General features: G+C 30.8%; 6 protein-coding genes across 7 annotated transcripts; 2 read left to right on the forward strand and 4 right to left on the reverse strand.

Annotated features, from left to right (window-relative positions):
- The first annotated feature begins 383 nt into the window (after nt 1-383).
- On the forward strand, nt 384-3,146 carry LOC105639166 (protein translocase subunit). Its single transcript, XM_012223141.4, has 3 exons — nt 384-750; nt 882-1,003; nt 2,717-3,146. The coding sequence occupies exons 1-3, from the start codon at nt 462-464 to the stop codon at nt 2,879-2,881; spliced, it is 576 nt and encodes a 191-aa protein (XP_012078531.1). The 5' UTR covers nt 384-461; the 3' UTR covers nt 2,882-3,146.
- A 1,184-nt stretch (nt 3,147-4,330) lies between these two features.
- Nucleotides 4,331-5,720, forward strand: LOC105639173 (CCT motif family protein). Its single transcript, XM_012223148.4, has 3 exons — nt 4,331-4,946; nt 5,047-5,196; nt 5,442-5,720. The coding sequence occupies exons 1-3, from the start codon at nt 4,407-4,409 to the stop codon at nt 5,466-5,468; spliced, it is 717 nt and encodes a 238-aa protein (XP_012078538.1). The 5' UTR covers nt 4,331-4,406; the 3' UTR covers nt 5,469-5,720.
- Nucleotides 5,721-8,637: 2,917 nt separating this feature from the next.
- LOC105639181 (UDP-glycosyltransferase 87A1) lies at nt 8,638-10,781 on the reverse strand. The gene is made up of 2 exons (XM_012223154.4): nt 10,189-10,781; nt 8,638-9,710 (listed from the first exon to the last, which is right to left on the reverse strand). Exons 1-2 carry the CDS (start codon nt 10,679-10,681, stop codon nt 8,809-8,811), a joined length of 1,395 nt encoding a protein of 464 aa, XP_012078544.1. The 5' UTR covers nt 10,682-10,781; the 3' UTR covers nt 8,638-8,808.
- Nucleotides 10,782-14,389: 3,608 nt separating this feature from the next.
- LOC105639191 (UDP-glycosyltransferase 87A1) lies at nt 14,390-16,462 on the reverse strand. The gene is made up of 2 exons (XM_089725655.1): nt 15,843-16,462; nt 14,390-15,586 (listed from the first exon to the last, which is right to left on the reverse strand). Exons 1-2 carry the CDS (start codon nt 16,453-16,455, stop codon nt 14,685-14,687), a joined length of 1,515 nt encoding a protein of 504 aa, XP_089581781.1. The 5' UTR covers nt 16,456-16,462; the 3' UTR covers nt 14,390-14,684.
- A 1,829-nt stretch (nt 16,463-18,291) lies between these two features.
- ASL5 (Lateral organ boundaries (LOB) domain family protein) lies at nt 18,292-19,684 on the reverse strand. Its single transcript, XM_012223175.4, has 2 exons — nt 19,468-19,684; nt 18,292-18,696 (listed from the first exon to the last, which is right to left on the reverse strand). Exons 1-2 carry the CDS (start codon nt 19,627-19,629, stop codon nt 18,343-18,345), a joined length of 516 nt encoding a protein of 171 aa, XP_012078565.1. The 5' UTR covers nt 19,630-19,684; the 3' UTR covers nt 18,292-18,342.
- A 2,511-nt stretch (nt 19,685-22,195) lies between these two features.
- On the reverse strand, nt 22,196-25,051 carry LOC105640666 (protein DOUBLE-STRAND BREAK FORMATION). Of its 2 annotated transcripts, XR_002284882.3 has the most exons (6): nt 24,850-25,051; nt 24,565-24,772; nt 24,338-24,481; nt 23,556-23,685; nt 23,057-23,442; nt 22,585-22,717 (listed from the first exon to the last, which is right to left on the reverse strand). XR_002284882.3 is itself a non-coding variant. In XM_012225042.4 (5 exons), exons 1-5 carry the CDS (start codon nt 24,906-24,908, stop codon nt 22,527-22,529), a joined length of 732 nt encoding a protein of 243 aa, XP_012080432.1. In that variant the 5' UTR covers nt 24,909-25,051; the 3' UTR covers nt 22,196-22,526. The 2 variants fall into 2 exon arrangements, 1 of the variants encoding a protein (XP_012080432.1); XM_012225042.4 differs by lacking the exon at nt 23,057-23,442 and having other exon boundaries at nt 22,196-22,717.
- Nucleotides 25,052-25,719: the final 668 nt, after the last annotated feature.

Raw genomic sequence — 25,719 nt, forward strand, 5'->3', positions numbered from 1 at the left:
TATTACAATTTACAATGAGAATGCCAAGATACAAGCATGGGAGACCTTGAATTTCAATTTCAATATTATAATACTAGATTTTTAATCAAAATAAATATATCGAAAAGATTAATTTGCATTTTCAAACTTCTTTTATCACTAGTTAGCAATTTATAATTATATTCTATTTAAATTATATTCACCTTATACAAATAATTACTATTAATTTTTTTAAAATTAATATTTTATAATTATTTTAAAAATAATGAATAATTACGAACTTATTATAAAAAATATGAATTAAATTTTAAATAACAATATTTAATTAATAATTTTTATTTTTAACACATTACAAATAAAAATAACATTTCTTCCAATATGTATATAATACTATTATATAATAATTATATTCCGTCACTTGTTAAAAGAACATTTTTCGCGCGGGTGCCGGACTGCTTCAATTTGTAGACGTCGTCTCCAAGATGGGATTTGGAATTGGAGCTCTAAGAGGAATAATCCGTCCACTAGCAAGAACCCTAGTATCTCGTACTTCAACGACCTCGTTTTTATCTCCTTTTCCATCTTCAAAGCACCATTTCCGGTTAGCCTGTGATGGCTCGTTTCAAGCTCAGTCTCCATGGATACCGATGTCGATGCATTTCAGCATCTTCTCTGAATCAAACCAGTACGATAGTTTAACTGACAGTCGCTTTCCCAAGCGAAGACCCCTTGATATGCCTCGTCGAAAAAGGACCACTTTGAGACCTGCAGGTACTGCCATTATTCGAATAATTTATTAATTGATTTAGGTATTTTTATTGAGATTAGGGTTTGGAAGTAATTTAGGGTTAGATGGATTTTGTTTATTTTTTATTTTAGTTTAATTTGATTAACAATTGCAGGACCGTATGCTTGGGTTAAGCATGTGCCTGGCCAACCTATTCGACCTAGTAACCCAAATGAAGGGAGTGTCAAGAGGAGGAATGAGAAAAAGCGCATAAAGCTACATCGTGCCTTTATAAAGGTCTGTGTTTCATGGATCATATAATCTTAATTGGCTAGTCATGCTGGAGTTTTATAGATATTTTAATTGGCACAAAGAAAATGTTTGATGAAAATTTGTACTGTGGAATTTGGTTTAAGAAAAAATCTGATAAGAGTAACTTATGAATTAGGAAGGATATTTCCTCACATTACTCTGTGCTGTCAAACATTTTCCCGTGAAACTTTGTTTCATTATGTGGGATCTGAAAACTACTTTCCTCTAATTTTAACGTGCTAACTGTGTCCAACAATTACCCAATTTATCAAGTTAAGCTTACTGTGTATTAATACATGAGGAAATAATGCTCTTGAGATTGACAGCTTTATCAAAGATTTACCTTTATTTTCTTTATTGGTCTAAAAGACCATTGTATGTGAAAAGGAAAGAGTTTCTGGTTTGATTATGGGAATAGTTGAACTGTTAGGTGGACTTTTTGATTGATCTTCATGACTTGTTATCTATATAGAACATGAATTGAAGCGGGTAAATTTTATTTTGCTTTGTCTATAAATAGCCTAAAAACAGAAAAAAAAGGGGGTCATATTGAATATGAACTGAATAGGGAACTTTAATGCTTTTAAAGATTAAATCTCACCAATTTTGTGTTGGAAATTTAACATTCCCATCAATTTTTATCATTGATTGAGGAATCATCGAGTACAAACTATCTAATGCTGAGTTCTCAGTCACTTTGTATGTGAAATAGGCACACGGATGACTTATTAGAATAAAACAAATGTCAACTGATAGACTGTTTACTGATAAAGCCACAAGAATGTTTGATTAGGGTCAACATGTCACCTAATAATCTTTTTAACGTGGAGTTTTTGTTCACCTTGTATAAGAAAACTTATTTGGGTGTGGTTATGGCTGTTAAATAACTTAAATATGAATGAATGTTCAATCAGGGATACAAATGTTAAAGTTCGTATACTTGATAAGTTTTCAAGTTTCAAATATAAATTGGAAAAGAGTATCACAATCCATGAATTGTTTTGTCATTAAGCTTACATAAGTTGAGGGGGAGCCTTTGCACAATGGTAGTGTTCTACTTTTAGTTTCAAGTTTGGGAAACAATTTCCAATAAATATATATAAAGATAAGCCGATGTACAATAAATGACCCTCACAAAGTGGAGTCTCTTATATTGAAAACATTCTTTGTTTATAAATTATGCAAGTTCTATTCACCAATCATAAGAATACATGAACAAGTCAAAAAAAGAAAAAAAATGTTTAACCCAGTGGTCTCACCAGACCAGGAAATGATTATTTTGAAAGTGAAAATATGCAGCATCATATGGTGGGGTTTATGCAATAGACATGAGCTAGCTATCTTCATTGGTGCAGCTTATCAATAATCTGATGTACCATTAGGGAAAGGACTTGGCTGTAATATGAATCAATATTTGCAATGTGAAGATTCTGCAAGTCTAATTTTGTGGATGTATTTATTGCCAAGTTTTGGCTTCCATCAAAACTGTGTGATTTTTCTCTTGAGCTTTATCAAGTTCTGTGCGTGATCAGCATTCATGATATTATTTACTAGCAACAGGTGACATTTGATTTGAATCATTGAGTAGCTGGTTTAATGAATCTCATCCTTTCCAAGTTTATTGAATCCCCTCTTCTATCTTATTTTCTTTTGTCTTTTTGGATGGGAAGCTGATGTAGGTTTTTTGACTGTGATCAGGCAGAGGCAAAGAAGAGGAAAGCTCAGATGCAGGAGGCTAAAAAGAAGAAACTTATCAAAAGGGTAGAGCGTAAGATGGCTGCAGTTGCTAGAGATAGAGAATGGACCCAAAGATTGGCAGAGCTGCAGAAGCTTGAGGAAGAGAAGAAAAAATCAGCAGCTTAGTTCTTTGTTTTTTTGGCTACACTTCATCTCCTTATGCTACTGGAGCTATTCCCATTTTGGTTGAATCCTGAACCTAACTTCCGTAGGTTTGTAATGTTTTTTTAATTGCGTTGATGAGCTTATGGCGCTGATCTTATCTATGGACGATCTTCCTAAAAGAACTTGGTTGTTTATTTGAGAACGATAAAATTTTGAACTGAAGCCGGTACTTGATTAGGAAAAGGTATTCTGCACCATTGTAGCTACAATGGGTGAGTTTTATCTAGTTCCCTTGCATTATTTTGTTGAATGTTAATATTGATGAGAGTGCTCGAGCCAAACGTGAAGTTTCTTTATATTTAATGGCCAAATGGAGGTGAAAAACTTTATGGCACCCTCTATAAAATTGACCCGTTAGACACTTTCACTTATCATACTGTAATTATTTAATGCTTTACCTTGTAAAATTAATCTGTTAAATACTAATTGGATAGTTGAAAAAAATATATAAAAATTATATTTGGAATGTTATATTAGTTACACAAAATTCAGGCTTTATGATGTAAAAGTTCTATTAAGGGATTCAATTACAACTACTGACATATTCACATTTTGTTCTTTCAACAAATTCAACTTATTTCGTGAGGCATTTTGTTTGAATTGTTATGGCTGAGCAGAAATTGGTTAAACTGACAAAATTGTATCTCCCCATTATTGAGTTCGGTATAATTTGATTTTTAAAATATTTGGTTTCATTTTAATTGTAATCGAAAAAGTGAATTTATTTTCAGAATTGAATTTAATTTTTATTAAAATTGGAAGTCAAAATCAATTAGATTCTCTAATTGAATGATTAAGTTATTTTATATAAAGCTAATTCATTTGTGGTGTGGTTGATTTTACAAGAGTTTTTGTCAATTTGATAATAAAATGAAGGGCTATTTTGTTCCGTAATGAATAAAAAAATTATTCCCTTTATCCCGTTTTGTTTACATAGTTTGACAAAATACACAAATTAAGAATTTAATCAACAATCTTTACCCTTAACAACTCATTAAGATATTAATAAAAACTTTTCATTCAATGAACAATTAAAAAGATTAGTATAAAAAAATAATTATTTACGTATATAAATTTAGAAATCTTATAAATATTTTGTAACATAAAAAAAAAGAATAAAAATCAACAAAAAGGTATGTAATCGAAAGATTTTTTTCAAAATTTTTTGAAGAAAACATTAATAATTTCTTTCACGTGTAAATAAACCACATTTGAGAATGTAATTAAGTGGTCCCAGCTGACAAACAACAAAAAGGTATGTAATGGATCCCACTAGCTCCTCCAAGCTGGAGCCTTTTAACCGACAAAGTATTTTTATCAACCAACCAATAGAAAAAGGATAAGGTTCCACGTAGGACTAAAAACCGTTAAAAATATATTAAACAAAACAAATATCAAAAACATCCACTCGCTGCCTTCTTCACCGACTCGTCTTTCTTTCAAATTCAGTACTTTTCCTTAAACAGCAAGAGAGAGTTTAACAAAGATGAGATGCAATTCTTCTCGTTTGTCGCCATTAAAAAGCCCAAAGAAGGAAGGTTTAGAGATTCCAGAAGATTATGGAGGACGAGAAATCGACGCCATGGATGACTTGCAAGGCATTTTGAGCATTGAAGATGAAGAAAATACTTGTATTCCAAAGGATGAGAATGGTTATGGCTATGGCTTACTCAGTTGGGATTTTATGGAGTTAGATGAACAGATAAATGGAGAAGATGGAGATGGTGGTTGTTATTATTATAATAAGTTTGATAAAGTCAACAGCTTTTTTGAAGAAGATTATCGGGATAGCAGCAATAATAACATGATAAATAGAGAGTGTATTGGATTCTCTTTGGATAATGTTGATGAAGAAGAAGAAGAAGAAGATGGTATTATTATTATTAATAATGAGAAGAAGAAGAAGGAGAGTGTTTCTTTGAACTTAAACTTGAATTATCAAGAGGTATTGGATGCATGGTCTGATAGGGGTTCTCTTTGGGCTAATGATTGCTCTGCTTCAATGGCTACCAGTAATACCTATTATGTTAGTAAACTTATCATCACTCACAATCAATTAATTATTTATTTATTTTTATTTATAGATGATGATTAGAGATATATGTAAAATATTTATATACGTTCAGATGGGAGAGGTGCCAGTGATGGAAGAAGAAAAAACAAGAAGGGAAGCAAGTGTGATGAGGTACAAAGAGAAACGCCAGACTAGATTGTTCTCTAAGAAGATAAGGTATCAGGTTCGCAAGCTCAATGCTGATAAAAGACCTAGACTAAAGGTATTTTAATATGATACCAGAGTTTAATTATTCCTGTGTTTTTTACCATTTACAATTGGATAAAAGAGAATTATAATTTACAGTTATATATATATATATATATATATATATATATATATATATATATATATATATATATATATATATATATATATATATATATATATGTATTTGTGTTTGGATAATAGAGAATTATTTAAATTGACATAGAGTAACAAATAAATGCATTTTTGGGTTGGTTGCAGGGTCGATTTGTGAAGAGGGTATCCTGAAAAATACTCCAAATGGGGACTTGAAATATCTGAATTCTGAAGAAATATCTCTCTCTTTGGACTTTTTCATGCGCACAATTAATATTCATGCTTTGTATTTTTCTGAAAATATCTAATTTTTTGAGACAACTTTATGGGTAGTTCTGATGGAGCTTTCTGTCCATTCCCCATAATTGACCTATGTATATTCTCTACTGTGATCACCATACAGTATGGTCTTTATCTTGCTTTTAGCGATCAAAAACTTTCGTACGCCCCCACTCCATATATATTTTATTAATTTTTTTTTTTTTTGTTAAATTCACCCCTAATATATTTAATTTAAATATAATTAAACATTTTAGGTATCATTTAGTTGGAGGTAAGTGAAGGGAGGAAGTTGAAGTTGAAGTTGTCAGAAAATAAAGATTTTGAACATGTTTGGTTGATACAAACTATGTAATTTTCAGAAACTTAAAAATATAATTTACGTAACCATACGGAAAGTAACTTCCCTTACCGTATGGGAAGTAATTTCCCCAGATTACCCATAGGAAGTGGACTTCCTTAGCTCAAAAACTTCTAATTCTCAATTTTACCCTTCTATTATTATTCTTATTTTGTTTGTAATTATAACATTAACCAAATAAATAAAATTATAATAATATTTTTTATAGTATGTTATTAAAAAGTTATGTTGATTACGAGCTAGTGGATTGTATAAATGTGTATTATTAAATTGATTTTAGGCCATTAATTTTTTTTTCAATGAAATATGTCAATTATTTATACTTCTATATGATAAAGGTATTTTTGTCAATTATAATCTCACATCTCATTAACCAAGTTTTAGTTCATGGGAATCCAATATATCAATCAAACACAATCATACTATATTTTCTAGGAAGTAATTTTCCTGGAACTCTACTTTTCGGGAATTCAACTTCACTGAAAATAGATCGATTTGAACCAAACGAGGCCTAAATAGCAATTCACTATTTTAGCCATTTTTATCAGATAATTAGCACGTACATTCATTATAGATGATGATGATTTTTCAATTAATGGAGGAATTAAGCAAAATAAGAGTTATGATTAATGTAATTAAATATAAGTGAAACACAAGATAGTAATTCACTCTTTTCTTTTTCTTAAACTTATTGAGTACAAATAATTATAATGTTATAATGCCTAAATTCGCTTCTTAAATTTTATGAAAATTCTTTACTTTTTGATCAATTAAATCCTCTAATTTTGATTTTATTTCAAAGGATTAATTCAGTGGTAAAGAACGCTTAAAGGAATTGAAGGATCCGTGAAGTCGTGGATAAAATCTCTACAAGCCAGCTCTCATGCCTCTCAAACTGAACGGAGAATATTCGAAATATATGGATCCTTTAACGGATCCAGAATTGGATTTCTCATGGTTAAAAAAAATCTCTAAGTTTGATTTTGAGTGAGGTGATATATATACCTTTTGTGGGTCCTACAGGAGTGAACAATTTGGATTTGGGCCCATGGAAGACTCGTGATTGATTGATACAGTTCCTATCATGGTTTTGTTTTGATCTTTTTTTATTTTTTATTTTTCTTGAATAATTTTTGTATCCAAATAGGTTTACCCATGACTTGTTGCAAAATTTATTGATTGTTTCTGCAGAAAACTATTGAAAGATTTTTCTCTGTGCTTTCTAGAAATTTCAGGAATGTATCCCACATGCTTGCCACAAACATAAAACATAATTCCAGATACAGCGGTTAAAAAGTGTAATCAGCTGACAAAAACTTAAATTAATGTATCTATCTATGTACTTTTCAAAGCAAGATCCTGGTTTTATGAGAATACTTCTCCTTTCCCAGTAAAAGTAAATTCAATCTATATAAAAACAAGCACCAAGAGCTTGGTATAATCATACAGATGCTTATTTTCAGAAGGATGGTTCTCAAAAATACCCATATGAACATATACTTTACACAAAACATGCAGAAAGAGAGTTTCTACACAAATAGAATTCATAACATGTCAAGAACAAACTCCTAAGAATCAGGTGAACTAAAAGTAACTGAAAATCCAAATCCCTGTAGACTAGGTAAGCACTAAACAATGCAATCTCAAAATATCTGAAGAAACTTTAAGAGTAAAACAAATTATTTAGCCAACAAATTTTCTCTTAACAACTGATGTTTTATAAGTAACATCCAATTTAAGGTTTTCAACTATTAATTCAGAGAGCAAATGCTAAGCAACTTTCTGAAATTCTGAAGTGCTGGAAATTTTGAGGGATTTAGTTAGAACATCAGCAATCTGGTCTTCACTTTTGCAGTAAAATTAAATCAGTGACTCCATGATTAGTGAGTTCTCCCAAGCAGTGATACTTCATTTATATGCTTGCTTTAGACCATGTAGAGCAGGATTTTTGGAGAGTTTTATTGCTGAACTGTTGTTATAATAAATAGACATAAAAACATATTCCTAAGTACTCTTTCGATCATCAAGATCTCAACATAATTGCTATCAATAAACCCAATCAGATCTGACTTTTCTTCTTTCTTGTAAAACAACACAAAGTCAGCAGTACCTTTACAGGAAATCCAATTAGCTACTTGAAGATGTGATTTTTTTTTTGGATGTTCCATGTACCTGCTAACAAGACTTCCAGCAAAAATGATATCTGGCCTTGGTGCCGTCAAATACTTCAAGCTTCTGACAATTTCTTTGAAACCTGCCTAAAATCACTCGGAGATATTTCTTTCGAGAGAGAATTATTCTACCAGCAGATTGCACTATTTCTATGCCAAGAAAGTAATGCAATTTTCTAAAATCAGACATATCAAATTCAAGCATCATGGACCTTTTAAAATTCTCAATCTTGAACCTACCGTTTCCTGTATAAATCAAATCATTTACACACAAGCATACAATTAGCCTTTTCCCTCCATCTCCATGTTTTATAGACGAGGTAAGCACTAAACAAAGCAATCTGAAAATATCTGCAAGAAATTTGAAGACAACTAAAACAAATTATGTAGCTAACATTTACAGATTACTAGCACTAGTTGTCCATACTAATGCAGAGCTAGAGGTTGTTTGACATGTATGAAAACAAATTCACTTATGACTCAACATTTGAGCTGTTCAGTAAAAATGAACATCATAGGATTGTTACAGCATCAATTGACAATTGAGATATAGAATAATAACTGAGCCTATTTATGAATTTGGGAAACTAAAGGGTACAGATTTACAAGTAACACAGTTGATGGTGTTAACTTGTAGAAACTGAAAAATTGCAGCATTAAATCCTCTAAGAAAAACCAGCAGGTCTGTTCACAATGAAGAGTCCTAAAGATGTCAACACACTTACTTGGCCTGGCATTGTGAAATATCCCTTATGAAAGAATCAAGGTTAGCATCAGATGATCCGCCTCTTGCAATTGCTGCTTGACAAACCTCTTGAAGTTCTTTCGCTTTTTTCCTCATTTCTTTTACCCCACTATTTTCTGGATCCATAAAACTCTTCACTAGTTTTGCAATTTCTTCTCGTGTCACCAAGTTTTTGGATTGAGTCCCTCGTTTTAGACTCCATCCAATCTTCCAATCTGTAACAATTTTTTTACTGTTTGGAATTTGATCCCAAAATATAGGAGAAGCAAGCATTGGAACTCCAGCGAAAACACCTTCAAGAGTAGAATTCCAACCACAATGTGTCCAAAAACCACCAACAGAAGGATGGCACAACACTCTCAACTGATCACACCAAGGGACCACTAATCCCATATCACCACAACCATCTTCAAACAGAGATGTTTCTCCACGAGACACCCACAGGAACCGAACACCGCTATTGAGAACTCCAGCAATGATTTCATCCATTTGGGCACTTGAAACTGAAAGGAAGCTTCCCATTGAAATATATAAGACTGAACACATGGGTTGGGAATTTAGCCATTCTAGGTAGTAAGAGACATTGTGATGATAAGCATTAGTAGCTAAAGCAGAATTGCTTTCTAGTTCAAAATAAGGTATGGTAGGGCCTAAAGGGAGGACAGGAAAGGGGAACTTCAATTTTAGAGCATCAATGACTTGAGATTCAAGCTCATAGACAGAAGTGAATAACAGGTATTGTGCTTTGGACACCATTGAAGCAGGTTCCAAGGCCAGGTGCAGTGTTTTTCGCCCAACTCCATCAAATACTGTTGGAAAATCTAATAAACGTGTTGAAGGAATTCCAGGGATGTAATCCACGCACTCTTCTCCTCTTTCTGTAAGCCATCGAAATGGGAAGGAAAAAAGGAAACACTTAACATCCTCATAGTCTGAATATATATATATCTATATATATATATATTGGTCAATTAAGCTTCTGAAAAAAACCTCAACTTCACAGCCATGAACACAACTTCTATACCACTCTATGATAGCTCATTGATTAATAATTCAATGTATTCTGTGAAACTTAATCAGCTGATTGCAGGACATTCTGGTCCACCAGAATCCTGCAATCTTGGAATTATCAAAGAAATAGCAAGTTCAAGAATCTATTTTGGACTAATCAAATTTTGAACTCCTCTTTGCTATGCTAGTGATACCACCATGATAAATAGAACAAAAACTGTAAAAAAAAAATATTTCTTATTTCTTAAAGTTCTTCTAATTAACTTTATTTAAACAAACAAAAGAAAAGAAAAGAAAAGAAACGAAATTATGAGTAACTTCAAAGGATATGAAATAATTAATTACCTGATAATTCCACAGGAAAATGCCCATTTTCCGGAAGGAGATCAAAATGGTAGAAGACAGAAAATACAAGAGCAGGCATAGTCCAAAGAGAAGCCACCGGAATATTCCTTCGATTCCCAACACTGACAACCCAGCTCAAATAAGTATCAGCTATTATCACATTCACAGGCAAATCAAGCCGATCAAGAAGTTGCTCAAATGGAGCTTCCATCTTCGTTGCTACAGCTTCCAAGAATCCCGGAAAATCTTTCGCTCGAACAAGCTCTGACGGTATAACATTGGGGATTGTGTCAAATCGGATAATCTCCGGCTTCTTGCAACCGCTAAGGAAACTGTGCCACTCTTCGGTGACCACGAAGGTGAAGAGAATGTTGGGATTTTTTAAATGCATAAGCTTGCAGAGATTCATCATCGGGTTTATATGTCCTCTACCGGGATAAGGCATGGCCAACACGTGGCAGCTGCTCGTTGGAACCGCTTTAGGATATTCCATGTCTGTAAGGCTGTAAGTGTGATAGAGTGAAGATGATAGATGGAACTACGCAAAAGTTTGCTAATGGAGCTTGGAGTGTTCAATTGAAGCGACAAACTTGACTTTAAAATTTTACTAAGTCGGTTACAACATTTGGAATTTCGCGTGTTTGATAAAACCATTAAATTTATGAGAATTACAATAAACTAAATAATAATTATTGATTATATATAAAAAATAAATATAAAAAAATATTTATTATTTCATAAAATCACAAATATAATAAATATGTTGAAAAAAACTATTTTTTCAAATATAAGAATGAAAATAATATATTTTTTTTAAAATAAATAACTCCTCAATAAAAGAATCTTTTATCGATTGAGTACTAATAATTGGATAGAAATTTAATAGAATTTTATTTTATATCATTCCTTAATTGAATTAATTATATCAACAAAGGATAAAAATATTAATTTAAGTTATATTTCTAATTTTTTTTTTTTTGTTTTTAATGTGGATTTATCCTTCAAGTTTAGGATAACTAAACATGCTAATAAACATTACGAATACAAAAGGAAAATTAATCTAAAGGTTGAACATAAATTTTATAATTATTTATAAAATTGGAAACCACAATATCAAATATAGACACATTTATACATTATTAGTAATATATTAAAACGTGCATTACATATTATCTATTGTTATAACTCATATTTTATTAATGGATGTCCATAACTTAAATTTAATAAATTATTTAACTTAATAATCTTATATTTATTATCTAGTTCAAGCTTTTGTAATTTATAAGCTTTGAGAGCCTATAAATAGTGATATGTATACATAAAGAAAGATAAGAATTGATCTTATCTCTCCCGATTCTCTCTTGTTCCATTCTCATATTTTTAAGTTTTATAACATCTATATGTATTAAATGTATTGTTGTGGGGTCCCTCCGACACGTGGGACCCACATAAGTTTGAAAGAAAAAAAAAAGAAGAAAGAAGATGTGTGGTGTCGTGGATCCACACACAAAGTTTGAACAAAGAAAAAAAAGGCACGTTTATTTTATTGTTCAAAGGACGGTGTCAAAAAAAGAAAAAACAAAAGAAAAAAAAAAAGTGGATGCGTGATCAATGTGTCCATTTGGTGGACACGTTAATAACGCATAGGAGAAGGATTTTCCTTAAATAGATGTACAAAAACATATAGAATAGGAATATACAATTGAGTGTAGAAAATTTTAGGAAAATGTTCCTAAAATTAGAAAAGAGAGAAAATAGTGATAATTGTAATTTTGGGGTGTTTTTGTTAAACACTTAGAGTACCACTATTTTTGTAATCTCTTGTGTACCTACTATTTTTAGTAGAAGAATTATTCAGAGTTTTTGTCCCGTGGACGTAGCCCATACAATTGAAAAGTGAATCACGTAAATCTCGTTATTCTTATTTTTCATCTGGCGTTTAATGTAATTATTTAATTTTTACTGTGGTTATTATTTCTGGTGGATTCGATCGTTAATATCCAATATGAAATTATTGGAGGTATATGTGGTAATAGTCATTTTATTTTATTTTTACTACCGGTATTTTTCCGCGGGCTCCACTCGGGATTAGTTCCTATCATGGTTTTGTTTTGATCTTTTTTTATTTTTTTATTTTTCTTGAATAATTTTTGTATCCAAATGGACCTTGACTTGTTGCAAAATTTATTGATTTGGAAAGCTCACCCATGACTTGTTGCAAAATTTATTGATTGTTTCTGCAGAAAACTATTGAAAGATTTTTCTCTGTGCTTGCTCGAAATTTCAGGAATGTATCCCACAAGCTTCCCACAAACATAAAATATAATTCCAGATACAGCGGTTAAAAAGTGTAATCAGCTGACAAAAACTTAAATTAATGTATCTGTCTATGTACTTTTCAAAGCAAGATTCTGGTTTTATGAGAATACTTCTCCTTTCCCAGTAAAAGTAAATCCAATCTACATAAAAACAAGCACCAAGAGCTTGGTATAGTCATACAGATGCTTATTTACAGAAGAATGGTTCTCAAAAATACCCATATGAACATATCCTTTACACAAAACATGCAGAAAGAAAGTGTCTACACAAATAGAATTCATAACATGCCAAGAACAAACTCCTAAGAATCAGGTGAACTAAAAGTAACTGAAAATCCAAATCCCTGTAGACTAGGTAAGCACTAAACAATGCAATCTCAAAATATCTGAAGAAAGTTTAAGAGTAAAACAAATTATTTGGCCAACAAATTTTCTCTTAACAACTGATGTTTTATAAGTAACATCCAATTTAAGGTTTTCAACTATTAATTAAGAGAGCAAATGCTAAGCAACTTTTTGAAATTCTGAAGTGCTGGAAATTTTGAGGGATTTAGTTCGAACATCAGCAATCTGGTCTTCACTTTTGCAGTAAAATTAAATCAGTGACTCCATGATTAGCGAGTTCTCCCAAGCAGTGATAGTTCATTTATATGCTTGCTTTAGACCATGTAGAACAGGATTTTTGGAGAGTTTTATTGCTGAACTGTTGTTATAATAAATAGACATAAAAACATATTCCTAAGTACTCTTTCGATCATCAAGATCTTCAACATAATCGCTATCAATAAACCCAATCAGATCTTCAACAAAGAATTTTATCCTTTGAATTTTATTCTGAGTACTAATAATTTGATAGAAATTTAATAGAATTTTATTTTATATCATTCCCTAATTGAATTAATTATATCAACAAAGGATAAATATTAATTTAATTTATATTTCTAAAAATGTTTTTTTTTTTTAGTATGGATTTATCCTTCAAGTTTAGGATAATTATACATGCTAATAAACATTACGAATACAAAAGGAAAATTAATCTAAAGGTTGAACATAAATTTTATAATTATTTATAAAATTGGAAACCACAATATCAAATATAGACACATTTATACATTATTAGTAATAAATTAAAACGTGCATTACATATTATCTATTGTTATAACTCATATTTTATTAATGGAAGTCCATAACTTAAATTTAATAAATTACTTAATTTAATAATCTTATATTTATTATCTAGTTCAAGCTTTTGTAATTTATAAGCTTTGAGAGCCTATAAATAGTGATATGTATACATAAAGAAAGGATGGGAAAATTAGATTTTAAAAGAAAGTAAGACATATATATGAATGAATAAAAAGAATATTCTAACAACTTATATTTATAAAAAAGAAATTATTAGTAAACTATTTTAATTTCAATCATGTGTAATTGGATTATTGTTCCTACTTTCAACAGGAGTTCGAAGAGTGAGAGTGTAGAATTTCTAATTTTTAACTTAAAAAAATTTTAGTATTTAAATTTTTTTTAATTAATTGTAGGCTTTTATGGGCTGAAATAATACTGCGAGCTACACAGTAGGGAGTAGCCCTCACCTTAACTCATCAAATTGTTCGAGACCTCTCACTTTTCACATAAGTAAGAAGACCAACCAAACCACTATTTAATTGGCTAATATTTAAAATTAAACCAAGATTCATGTATTGTTGTAGTGCAATATTATAGTAACACCCTAATATTTATTTTATTCTTGAATTAAATTTTAACATTTTTATAAAAAAATTATATAAATGAAATACTTTTAGTTAATTAAAGAATAATTATTTTTCAATTACAGGGTTCTAGAATAAGGTAGCTTTTTTGGACAAAAAAAAAAAAAGCCATTTGTTTAACATATTTGGTCTTATATATCATTTAATATTAATATTTAAAATTAGATTCAATTTTATATCTCTAAATGGATGCAAGAGATATATATAAAATAATAATAACAATAATAATAATTGGTGGTGTTTGAGATGCATGATTCAGTACTCTTTTCTCTCAAGTGAGTTTGATCCTCAACGAGTTAACAAAGTTGGTGGTGTTGGCTTGTAAAAACTCCAGAATTGCAGGCTTAAATCATCTAATGAAACCAATGTTCTTCTTAGTTAAAGAGTACTAAACAAATCAACACACTCACTTGGCCTGGCATTCTGAAATATCCCTTATGAAAGAATCAAGATTAGTATCAGATGATCCACCATTTGCAATTGCTGCCTGACAAGATTCTTGAACTTCTTTTGCCCTTTTCCTCATTTCTTTTACTGCAATATTTTCTTGATCCATAAACCTCTGCACTAGTTCTGCAATTTCTTCTCGTTTCACCAAGTTTTTGCCTTCAGCACCTCGTTCTAGACTCCATCCAATCTTCCAATCTTGGACAATCTTTTTACTGTTAGGAATTTGATCACAAACTATAGGAGAAGTAAGCATTGGAACTCCGGCGAAAACACCTTCAAGGGTAGAATTCCAACCACAATGTGTCCAAAAACCACCAACAGAAGGATGGCATAGCACCCTCAGTTGGTCACACCAAGGCACTACTAATCCCATATCACCATGACCATCTTTAAACAGGGATATTTCTCCGCGGGACACCCACAAGAACCGAACACCACTGTTAAGAACTCCGGCAATGATTTCATCCATTTGGTTACTTGAAACTGAAAGGAAGCTTCCCATTGAAATATACAATACTGAATCTCTGGGTTGGGAATTTAGCCATTGTAGATAGTAAGGAAGATTGTGATGATAACCATTAGTAGCTGAAGAAGAATTGCTTTCTAGTTCAAAATAAGGTATCATAGGGCCTAAAGGGAGGACACGAAAGGGGAACTTCAATTTTAAAGCATCAATGACTTTAGATTCAAGCTCATAGACAGAAGTGGATAGCAAGTACTGTGTTTTGGACACCATTGAAACAGATTCCAAGACTCGGTGCAGCGTCTTCCGACCAATTCCATCAAATACTGTTGGAAAATCTAGTAGACGTGTTGGAGGAATTCCAGGGATGTAATCCACGCAATCTTCTCCTCTTTCTGCTAGCCATTGAAATGGGAAGGAAAAGAGAAGAACTTACAATCCTCATATCTATGTGTGTGTATATATATATATATATATATATACATTAGAATCCTGCAATCTTGAACCAACTAATCAAGGAAATAGCAAGCTCAAGAATCTATTTTGGATTATGCTACTGAGACCAAGCCTTAATAAATAAAACACGAGCTGTGTAACTTCTAATTAATTAATTACTTAAAAGAAACTTTAAGATATGAACTAATAAATTACCTGATAGTTCAACCGGAAAATGCCCATTTTGTAGCAGGAGATCAAAATGGTGAAAGACAGAAAATACATCAGCAGGCATAGGCCAAAGAGAAGCCACCGGAATATTCCTTCGATTCCCAACACTGACAACCCAGCCCAAATAAGTATCAGCTATTATCACATTCACAGGCAAATCAAGCCGATCAAGAAGTTGCTCAAATGGAGCTTCCATCTTCGTTGCTACAGCTTCAAAGAATCCCGGAAAATCTTTCGCTCGAACAAGCTCTGACGGTATATCATTGGGGATTGTGTCAAATCGGATATTCTCCGGCTTCTTGCAACCGCTAAGGAAACTGTGCCACTCTTCGGTGACCACGAAGGTGAAGAGAATGTTGGGATTTTTTGAATGCATAAGCTTGCAGAGATTCATCATCGGGTTTATATGACCTCTACCTGGATACGGAATGGCCAACACGTGGCAGATGCTGGTTGGTTTCGCTTTGAGGTATTCCATGTCTGTAACCGTGAATTTGTGATACAATGAGGAAGGTATGGGTATACAACAGAAGTCGGCTAGTAGAAGGCGGAAGCAAAGCCAGCGGAAGAAGTAGTAAAAGACCGCAGCGGTGTTCATAGACCGGTATAAAGCGCCCAACAAATTGAACCGATTCAAACCAATTTAAAACCATGATTTTAGAACTCAGTGATTTAGTTTGGTTTATGATATATAAAGAACTGTAAAATTAAATCAACTGAGTATTAGGATCAGTGATTAGGCGTCGTTTTCCTTCGAGCAAAAGAGATCGCCATACATGAAGCAAATGCTGGCCGCAGCAAACGCTGAGAGCCTTTGATTTTTTATTAGTCCAACTGAATAAATTCAACTAATTTGTTTATTTTCAAAATCTAATGTAATAAATTAATTAAAAATCTTTGTATAAATTAAAAAGCGTCTGATTCAAAAAAATGTTTTGTGTTGGATTCTTTAAAAGCAGAAACGCCGTGGAAGTGACGGAAAATTTTTAATAAATTAGATTTGAGCATTGTCTAATTGAGTCATATTGAATTCAGGCATATTAGTAGAAATAGCAATCATTTCGCAGATTGCTTAATAAAAATAGATATTGAGGCCGAGGTACTTTTTTGGCTTCGATATAACGACTAAGAGTAGTATTATTTTAATACTTGCAGTTTTTTTTATAGCTTATCTTTTCTTATCTCAAGAGGAGATATGTACGTCTATCTTGTACTGTTGTAAGGAGTTTTTGGTAACCGAATATTTTCAATTATCAAATTCAAGTGTAATTTTGAGTGTATAGAAAAAGTCTGCTGGGTCGGATTTAATTTCTTGAGTTTGATAAGTTTTTTTTCAATTTTATAATTTAATAAAATAAAATATAAATTGCTGATAAAAAAAAAATTCTTCACCCATATCTGAATTTTGCATCACGGAAAAAATTCAATTCTGATTGAGAGTATAATTTTAAAACGTGACCAGTTTTATTAATTAAAATTCATATATATAAATCAAAACTTCCCTCGTCTCATTTCACTCTGAAAAAGAGATATATATATTTAGAACTATTCTATTTTATTATTATAATATTTCCATTAATGAGCAAGTAAAAATTAAGAAGCATTTTATTATGATTTTAGTAGTAAATTAATAATTGAAATTATTTAAATTTAATTGATTTTTTTTCAAAAAAAATGTATCGATAAATGTAAATCAAAATTCTTCTTTTAAGAATTTTCTAAATAAATCTAGAATAACAAAGGGTTCGTTTTATTTAATTTTCTTTTCTTTATGTTTTATAAACTAACCAAATATTATAAATAAATGTTAAGAATATTTATATAATTTAATTACAATTCAATATTTTTAATATTTTAAAATAATTTTTTTACTATAAATCACGTTCTTTTCAAACATGAATATTGATAAAATAAAATTTTATTTAGAATTAAAATGACTCTCTTTGTTCTTTCGTTATTCATCAAAAAAGTTCTATTTCAATTTTCTTACATGAATCCTATATTAATTTTTTTTTCGTCGAATTCTAAAGTTATTTAATTAGTAATTAATTTCTTTTAAATAGTTAGTAATTCTATATATATAATTTATTTAGTCCAATTAGAAGACATTCTCAACAAATTTAATAATTCTCTTTCAAAAAATAAAAATATAGTAATATTAACCACTACTATCATTAATCTATCTTTTTAGATAATAAATTATGAGTTTGTTTTGTTTTATATAATTGTTACAAATGGTCTAGCTCCGTAACATGCATCGGGTTGACCTAGATATACACATGCACACACTACATATGCACATGTGCATGCTTGTAAATTGGTGCACGATCATGCTTTTTCCAACAAGAAATGTAGAAACCCCATAACCTAAATCTAAAGAGAAAGAAAAGAACTGTTTCAAAAAAAAGAAATTTGGAAATAATAAAGAAAACCCTTTATCAAGAAAAGGAAAAAAATGTATATATAATTGAACTTAATTAATTAATTAAGTCCAAAGAGACTCTCTCTTGAGAGGGTCTTGAATTGTTACATTGCTAGAAGATGTAAAGTTATAATAGTGAGGAATTTGATTGCCACTACTATTATTAGTCGCTAAATCAAGTGAGGATTTAACTTCATGATCTTGGTCTTGGTTTGGAAATATTACAGGCTCTTGCTGCTGCATCTGAATGCAAAATAGCTCAGCTTGAGCAACTGAGAGCTGCATTTGTAACTCTGAAACTTGATTTTGTAGATAAGAAATTGCTCCAACGCATCCATAGACAGGATCTCGAGCTCTTGCACTCGCTTCATAAACTAAACTGCTCACAGCATCTGCTCTTTGATCAACTGGAATCTCCTGTATTATATACTCAATGTCATTAAATTTTGTTATCTTTGAGGGAATTAATAGGGGTGAGCGTTCGTAATCCAAACTAAACCCGCTCGAATTAACTCGGTTTCGGTTTATCCAGATATGTTTTTATAGTATCTAAATTCAAAACTAAATGGTATATAACTGATTAAATCGACTTAGATTCAGTTATTTTAAACCAAATACGCTATTTTAGACTTAAAAATAAATTCAGTTGATTATACATGATGATTGAAATATGGTTTTACGTATCCAAATCGATTGGTAATCAAAATTTTAAAATAACTATCTGAATTCAATTGAAAAAGTGATAAAATAAAATGAAGAGAAGAGAAACACTATTCCATTATTTCTTTGTTCGGATACTAAAATGATTCAGATCGAAAAAGTGATCAAAGGAGACGAAGAGAAGAGAACCAGAGTTTCAATTATTTATTTGTTTGGATACTAAAATGGGGAGTCCAAAGATTAAGAAGACGATCCCATTTTCCAATTTCTTTTTGGACAAAGGGAACTCATAGGTGGAACCCAAAAACTCATTTTTGCAACTGTACAATTGCAGATTGGACAAGAATTTCATTATATGTAGTTGGAAGAATTTATGTTTATCCAATGTGAGATGTGAGATTAAACCGTGCATATATTAGGAGTGCAAATACCGAGTGTGTATGAACATTAACGAAACATGCATCTCAAATTTTAATATGTAAAGTTAAAGAAGCTAAGAGAAGAGAAAAGAAAAGTTAAATAAGAAACCTGCAACATTTTGCTGACATTGCTAGCACCAAAAACCTTGTGAACAATGGCGAATTTGTGGGGGTCATGAGAAGGGAAATATGGTGCAAAGATGCAGTCTTTGGCACAGCGACGCCTTAATAGCTTGCAAGATGCACAAGGAGGAGAAGAAGAACCCGCCATTGTTATCTTCTTCAAGTTATAAGGAATTCAAGAATGGAAGTATTAAATTAGCAAGCTTAATTATAATTACTTGACAAGATTGGTCTTAATTATAATTGGGTATTTATAGTAGTTGAAGCTTAGTTAGAGTAGTCGTTATTTTTATGGTTTCCTAATGTAAAATGGATGCACATGTTCTCTTATGTCGGAGATTATTATGCATACACTTTTACATTTTTGCCCTCGTATGACTAGAAGGTTCGGTACTGCTGACTTGGGCATTTAGGTCACATGGGAGAATGTGTAATTTGACCACCGGCTAACGCTTGGCGCGTGATGGGTTGGCAATTGGCAATGCATAAACTGATGTACACATTTGTTGTGTGATAAATAATAATTTTCAAACCATGTTCTTGTCTGACTTTCTAATTAATTTGAATAATTAATTAATTAATTAATTAACATGAACAATTAAGATATAAAACCTAGTATTACATGTACGTATGAACAATTAATTGATTATCATATTCAAAAATAAATTTATTTAATTTTTTTATTTAATAATGAACAATTATTTATTACTTTTTAAAATACTTAAAACGATTTATATTTTGGTACAAAATAACTTATATTTTGGAACAGAGGGCGTAATTGAGTAGACTATACCGCCAATTTATCAACCTAAAGAGTTAGGATGCGAAAACATAATTTTGCATGATGAGAGACTGAACCTTTTTTTTTTCATGAATCTTCCAAAACATATAGTTGTTAAATTGATAATTGAAATTCTTATTTTTAAAATGGAGAGTAAAATCAAATCTTAAGATCTAATATAACTTTTGAAAATTAATTAAAAATAATACATATGCATTTATAGATATATTTTCCACTAGTTTTATCAAAAGAAACTAAAAATTTAAATTTGCAAATAATGTATTTATATAAATTTCAATTCGAATAATGTACTAAACACAAAATGAAAGAGAATCTAAAGATTTGTGTCGTTATCAAGTTCAAAATATCAAACTATCTAATCATGTACTATTTTAATTTATTTAATTTTTTTTTCTAAACAAATATATTAACCAATCTTCATATCAATAGTATAAATATATTAATCTTTCACTAATGTATTAACTAATTGGCTTGAGTATTAAATAAATAAATATAATTTAATTGATTTCAATAATAATATTTAATATGAAGCATTTAATTTTAATGAAATACTAACATTAATTTTAAAAAATAAAGCAAAAATTACAACTTAATTGTATTAATTAAATTTTAATTATTTATACATAAATCAAATCAAGAAACATCTTTGATCTTTTGATGTGTAGGTCCACCCCTTGTAAGAAAAATAGAAAATTTAATAGCTTCTATTCAAGCATTTAATTAATGTATGCTTGGTAGTATGGAATATTCCATTCTTGAAATGTGCATGTACTCATTATGTTTTTTTCTTTTCTTTTCATTTTTCAATCTAAAAAGAAGTGAGGATAAGCAATCTTTTTTGACAAAAAGGAAACATCTCTCAAAACTCAAAACTCTAGGTTATGTAAGACAAAAAATTTTCTTCAACAAATTGGATTTCCTATGCAAACATGATGCCACCAAAAGTCATCTTCTTGATCCAATATTAGACCAAAACACATCTACTAAACAAGTTAGATATCTTTTAGTATTTGTTCAAGAAATACTTGTAAATAAATTTATGGTCAAATGAATTTCACATTATTTAATTGTAATAATTTTCAAAACAACAAAATAATAGTTGTAAAGTATTATTTTTTTTCAACATCCACAATGATATCTTTTGAAAAATGAAATATTAAGCTCATTGCAAAACATTACAAAAGTACAAGCATAATTGATTAAATATAATGAATTTTCCATTTCACTACTTGAAAAAGAAGACTTTCCCATCATTTGGGGGAAGTAGTATGGAGTTGTTTATTTAATCCTTATATAAAAAACTTAAACGATTTATATTCAATTGATAATATTGATTGTTTAATAATATTTAGTTGTAAACGCTGCTAAAATACAAAATGAACACATTATAATATACTCTTTCTGTCCCATTTTGTTTGCTTATTATTATTTTTTTGGATGTCGTAAAATGTTTGTAAGATTTCTAAATTTGAATATGTAAACGATTATTTTTTTCCATGATAACTTTTATGATCATTCATTAAATGAATGACTTTTATTAATATCTTAATGAGTTAAAGCTAAAAAATAGCAAGATAACTTCTATTTACTAAATTCTTAATATATGTATTTTGTCATGCAAACAAAATGGGATAGAAGATTATTTTCTATATTTCCAATTTGTAAAATGAATATATTATTTTCTATCTTGATGTGTTATACTCTCTTTGTTCACTCAGCCGTCAAAGTTTTAAGATTTTTCTTGATTTACTTTGAGTGTCATTTTTTTTAATTCAAAAATGAAGTTATTGCATGTTTACTTATTTTTTTATTCTTATTTATTAAACTCCACTACTACTGAAGAAAAGGTTGTGATTTCAAGATGTAAAGGGCATTGAGGTAATTTAAAATGAAAATTTTATAGGATTAAGATAAACTAATCATTTCCTTGTCCTTTGTTGAAAAAACTGAAAATTGACAGTTTGAGTAGAATGAAGAGAGTATAAAGTTAATCATTTTTTACAGTTTACACTTCTATTCCTCAAATCTTTCACTCTCTAATGGAAAAACAAAGATTGAAAAACTAAATTTGAGACGTAAATGTACAAGAAGCTATCCCATATCATTATGTTTTTGTTTTTTTCAGATGAACAGGCCATTGAATAGTTACAAAGTCTTGAATAACAACATGATGATGACCTAATCAGAGTTTGTGTGTTTTTTGGTTGAAAGAACATGAACAAGGCATTATCTGCATTCTCATCTCAGTTAGCGACGGACCTGTAAATTCCCTGTTGCACACGTTGGGATTCACACAATTGTCGTGCATTTCGCTTCTTGATTCCATTGCGAAATAGAATGCTCCCTGTACATTTTGTTTCTTTATTAAATGGAGAATTCCTGTTGCTGTTCTCAACAGTTTTCCTTTTCAAGTACTCCGTTGCCTGTGCCTGGACTGTAAAAGAATAAGAAGAATTTGCAATGGTAATTTAAAATTATGTTCCAGAAATTTTCTATTATCTAGACTTCAAGGTCACTGCATGCCACTTAACAAAGAAAAACAATTTTTATGAATTACTGGAAATTATAAGTTACTCTAAATCCTAAATTGGAAACTGATGATTTTTCAACTTGCCACAATTTTATAAAGCATGCAGGAGTAATTATGAAAGCCACTCCTATATCAGCTGCCTTAAAAGTTGTGGCACCTAGCCTATGTTAAGGCCCATACTGAGAACTTTGATTGTTGTCGAGTCATTGCAAGCATTTATAAGAACTTCTTTAGAGTACTAACCTGTCTTCATTAGGTGAGATGCTAAAAACCGAGAAGATAGAGTAGATTGTTGAAATTATCAATCAGATACCAAATAAAATTAACTGCAGCCTCCTTTTTTCTAAATCAGATTTGAAGTGACTAATGATTCTCACTCTTGTTATCATTGGAATGCATCATCAACTTCAACATTGTTTTCCATACCATTGCATCCATAATTAATCACGTCAAGCTAACTTCATTTCATTTCACCAACTTAATCCAAATACAGAAACATTTAATCAAACTTCAACCCCCTAAGCCACGAGTAAGCACAGTCTGCTTCATTTTGGTACAAGTTAAAGTATCAGCTAATAATCTGTTATGCTTCGCATGCTTATTACTTGTAGAAAGAATTTTTTCCAACTCTGCAACCATGTTGATAGAACAAACACATCATTATCACAGCAGGTGCAGACATCCTATGTGAAAATGAATTATGCCACAAATCTTAAGAATTAACATCACAAAGAAGACATACCAGAACTTGGAGCTGCAAACTTCACGGCATATTCCCTGAGACTTTTTATTCTTTTGTCCACAGGGAATTCACTTGTTTTGGAATTGGCAACACCATCCTTTTGAAGGCATAACAGAGCATTTTCACATGCCTAAATAAATGAAATTCATAGCAGAAGTTCAAAATTTTCACAACTATCTAGTTAGTGTAATTTTAACAGAAAAAGAATCCAACGACAAGATCTGAACCATGAAAGAATCACAAAATCAGGCAAAGCAAAAAATGCTGAAAGGAAATGACAAATGGATTGCCAAAATCAAATATCTAAGAGCCAACTTGATCACATAACAATTGATTCATATAGCATCAATAAATAAAATCATTTTGCAGTAATGTCAATGAAACACACTTGATTACTCCTGTTGAACAACAAACTCTTTTTTGACTTCAGATCCAAAAAGAAATGTTCAACCAACACTAAGAACAGAAATCCCTTCTTTGATGTAAAGAACAAACTACATAATAGAAAGGAATTCTCCTCTATCCATATGCTATTTTGGAACTCCCAAGTTGTCCATAGAAAAGAACCCTCCAAAACAAAATACAATCCCTTGTTATTAAGTGTTAACACAGGCAAAAACAGGAAGTTCCTAAGTAAGTCAGCAAAGTTAAAGCAAGGTTATAATTATTATCACTGGCTTAAATTTCATCTTGGCATTTAATAATTCAAAAAACATTTAATCTCACAAGATATCATATTAATCTATCTTGTTTAATAATATACTAAAATTAAAAACGTTTACCTGTCTAGCAACTGGATAACAACCATTATCAATTAAGTTTCCAGCAAAATTTAGCCATTCCATATATGAAACTTGTAGAGATTGGCAACTTGAAGACTCAACTTGCCGTAAAAGCAAAGCCTCATATTTCAGAGCGAAACAACTCTACCATCCCAAAAGAACACACCGATTAGCACGAATTACATATATATGTATATATATATATATGACAGTTGACAAATGTATACCTTAGCATCACCCAAGAGAGCGAAAGCACGAACAAAGAATTCGAGAATCCTAAGCTTCTCGGAAACAGCTTTCTCTGTAATCGCACGCATAACAGAGAGAGATTTAGATCTCATGAATTCTCTTAAGCTAAATCGCATTTCCATCAAGGATTTCACATCTTTGCACACCAAAATGGATTCAAGAATTCGCAGCGTCTTATCATCGAATCTATCAAAAAAGTAACAAATAATAATTATAATGGTGTTGATGATGGAATTGAAGATTCCAAGTGTAGAAAAATTTACCTTCCTCGTTGAATTTCTTGCTGAAAGATTGCAATCTCGGCCTTAATCTCTATGTGCATTATTAGGAAAAAGCTCTGTATCAATGATAAACTATCATGAGTTTGTATTGGTTTTTGGCTGACGAGAGATGGAGGTCGTGGCTTTGTTCAATTTGGGAGGGAATGGGAAGCTAGCGCAATCGGGGAAGCGAAGGAAATTTATATATACCTACCTCAAACGGTAACCTTTTACTTGATATTGAAGTTTTAAAGAAAAAGGGAAAACGACAGTTGGAAAATAATAAATAGGTCCCTGAATTATTATCAAATTAACACGGGAGAACTTTTATTCTAAAAACTACTTATAAGGTGTTTAAATTATGCTTTTTTTAATACTTTGGTCCTTCGGTTCAAAACAGAAGGACAGAAGTACCAAAGTGTTAACGGAAATTATTTGAGAATGACTAAGGTGTTAACAAAAATTATAAGTTATAGATCTCATAGTTAATTTGACTTATAATTTAAGGACCAATTTTCTCGGTCAATTGATAGTTAAAAGAAGTTATTTTGAACGGAATGACCAATATATTAATGAAATAATAAGTCAAAGACTTTATAGTTATTTTTAAAAATACAGGTCTTCATGTGTTAATTTAATATATAATTCAGGGACCAATTAATTTTTTTCCATAAATCTTACCCCTCTATCCCAAAATATGACGTCCCGACCCGGCAAAGCGATCCTAGGATGGCAAGCTAGCTAGGGTAGTGGAATGCGGGACACAGGAATGAATCGAATCATATATCGAAAATGGGGAAACTAATCATTAGATACGCCTTTTGGTGGAATGGCTAGAGAGTTGGAAGAACTCCAGGGTTAAGTGTGCTCGCT

This window comes from Jatropha curcas, chromosome 9 (assembly GCF_041381405.1).
Source record: "Jatropha curcas cultivar XTBG-Jc1 chromosome 9, XTBG_Jcur_1.0, whole genome shotgun sequence".
NCBI classification, from domain to species: Eukaryota; Viridiplantae; Streptophyta; class Magnoliopsida; order Malpighiales; family Euphorbiaceae; genus Jatropha; species Jatropha curcas.

Bases quoted from the DNA above. Each gene is read 5' to 3' on its own strand.
- LOC105639166 (XM_012223141.4), top strand. From the start codon at position 462: ATGGGATTTGGAATTGGAGCTCTAAGAGGAATAATCCGTCCACTAGCA. The intron at 751-881 runs GTACTGCCATTA...TAACAATTGCAG, and splicing joins GACCACTTTGAGACCTGCAG to GACCGTATGCTTGGGTTAAG. The intron at 1,004-2,716 runs GTCTGTGTTTCA...GACTGTGATCAG, and splicing joins TACATCGTGCCTTTATAAAG to GCAGAGGCAAAGAAGAGGAA.
- LOC105639173 (XM_012223148.4), top strand. From the start codon at position 4,407: ATGAGATGCAATTCTTCTCGTTTGTCGCCATTAAAAAGCCCAAAGAAG. The intron at 4,947-5,046 runs GTTAGTAAACTT...ATATACGTTCAG, and splicing joins CTACCAGTAATACCTATTAT to ATGGGAGAGGTGCCAGTGAT. The intron at 5,197-5,441 runs GTATTTTAATAT...GGTTGGTTGCAG, and splicing joins ATAAAAGACCTAGACTAAAG to GGTCGATTTGTGAAGAGGGT.
- LOC105639181 (XM_012223154.4), bottom strand. From the start codon at position 10,681: ATGGAATATCCTAAAGCGGTTCCAACGAGCAGCTGCCACGTGTTGGCC. The intron at 9,711-10,188 runs GTAATTAATTAT...GATGGCTTACAG, and splicing joins TTTTCCTGTGGAATTATCAG to AAAGAGGAGAAGAGTGCGTG.
- LOC105639191 (XM_089725655.1), bottom strand. From the start codon at position 16,455: ATGAACACCGCTGCGGTCTTTTACTACTTCTTCCGCTGGCTTTGCTTC. The intron at 15,587-15,842 runs GTAATTTATTAG...AATGGCTAGCAG, and splicing joins TTTTCCGGTTGAACTATCAG to AAAGAGGAGAAGATTGCGTG.
- ASL5 (XM_012223175.4), bottom strand. From the start codon at position 19,629: ATGGCGGGTTCTTCTTCTCCTCCTTGTGCATCTTGCAAGCTATTAAGG. The intron at 18,697-19,467 runs GTTTCTTATTTA...TATATAATACAG, and splicing joins ATGTCAGCAAAATGTTGCAG to GAGATTCCAGTTGATCAAAG.
- LOC105640666 (XM_012225042.4), bottom strand. From the start codon at position 24,908: ATGCACATAGAGATTAAGGCCGAGATTGCAATCTTTCAGCAAGAAATT. The intron at 23,686-24,337 runs GTAAACGTTTTT...TCATTTATTTAG, and splicing joins GTTATCCAGTTGCTAGACAG to GCATGTGAAAATGCTCTGTT. The intron at 22,718-23,555 runs GTATGTCTTCTT...ATTCTTTTACAG, and splicing joins GTTTGCAGCTCCAAGTTCTG to TCCAGGCACAGGCAACGGAG.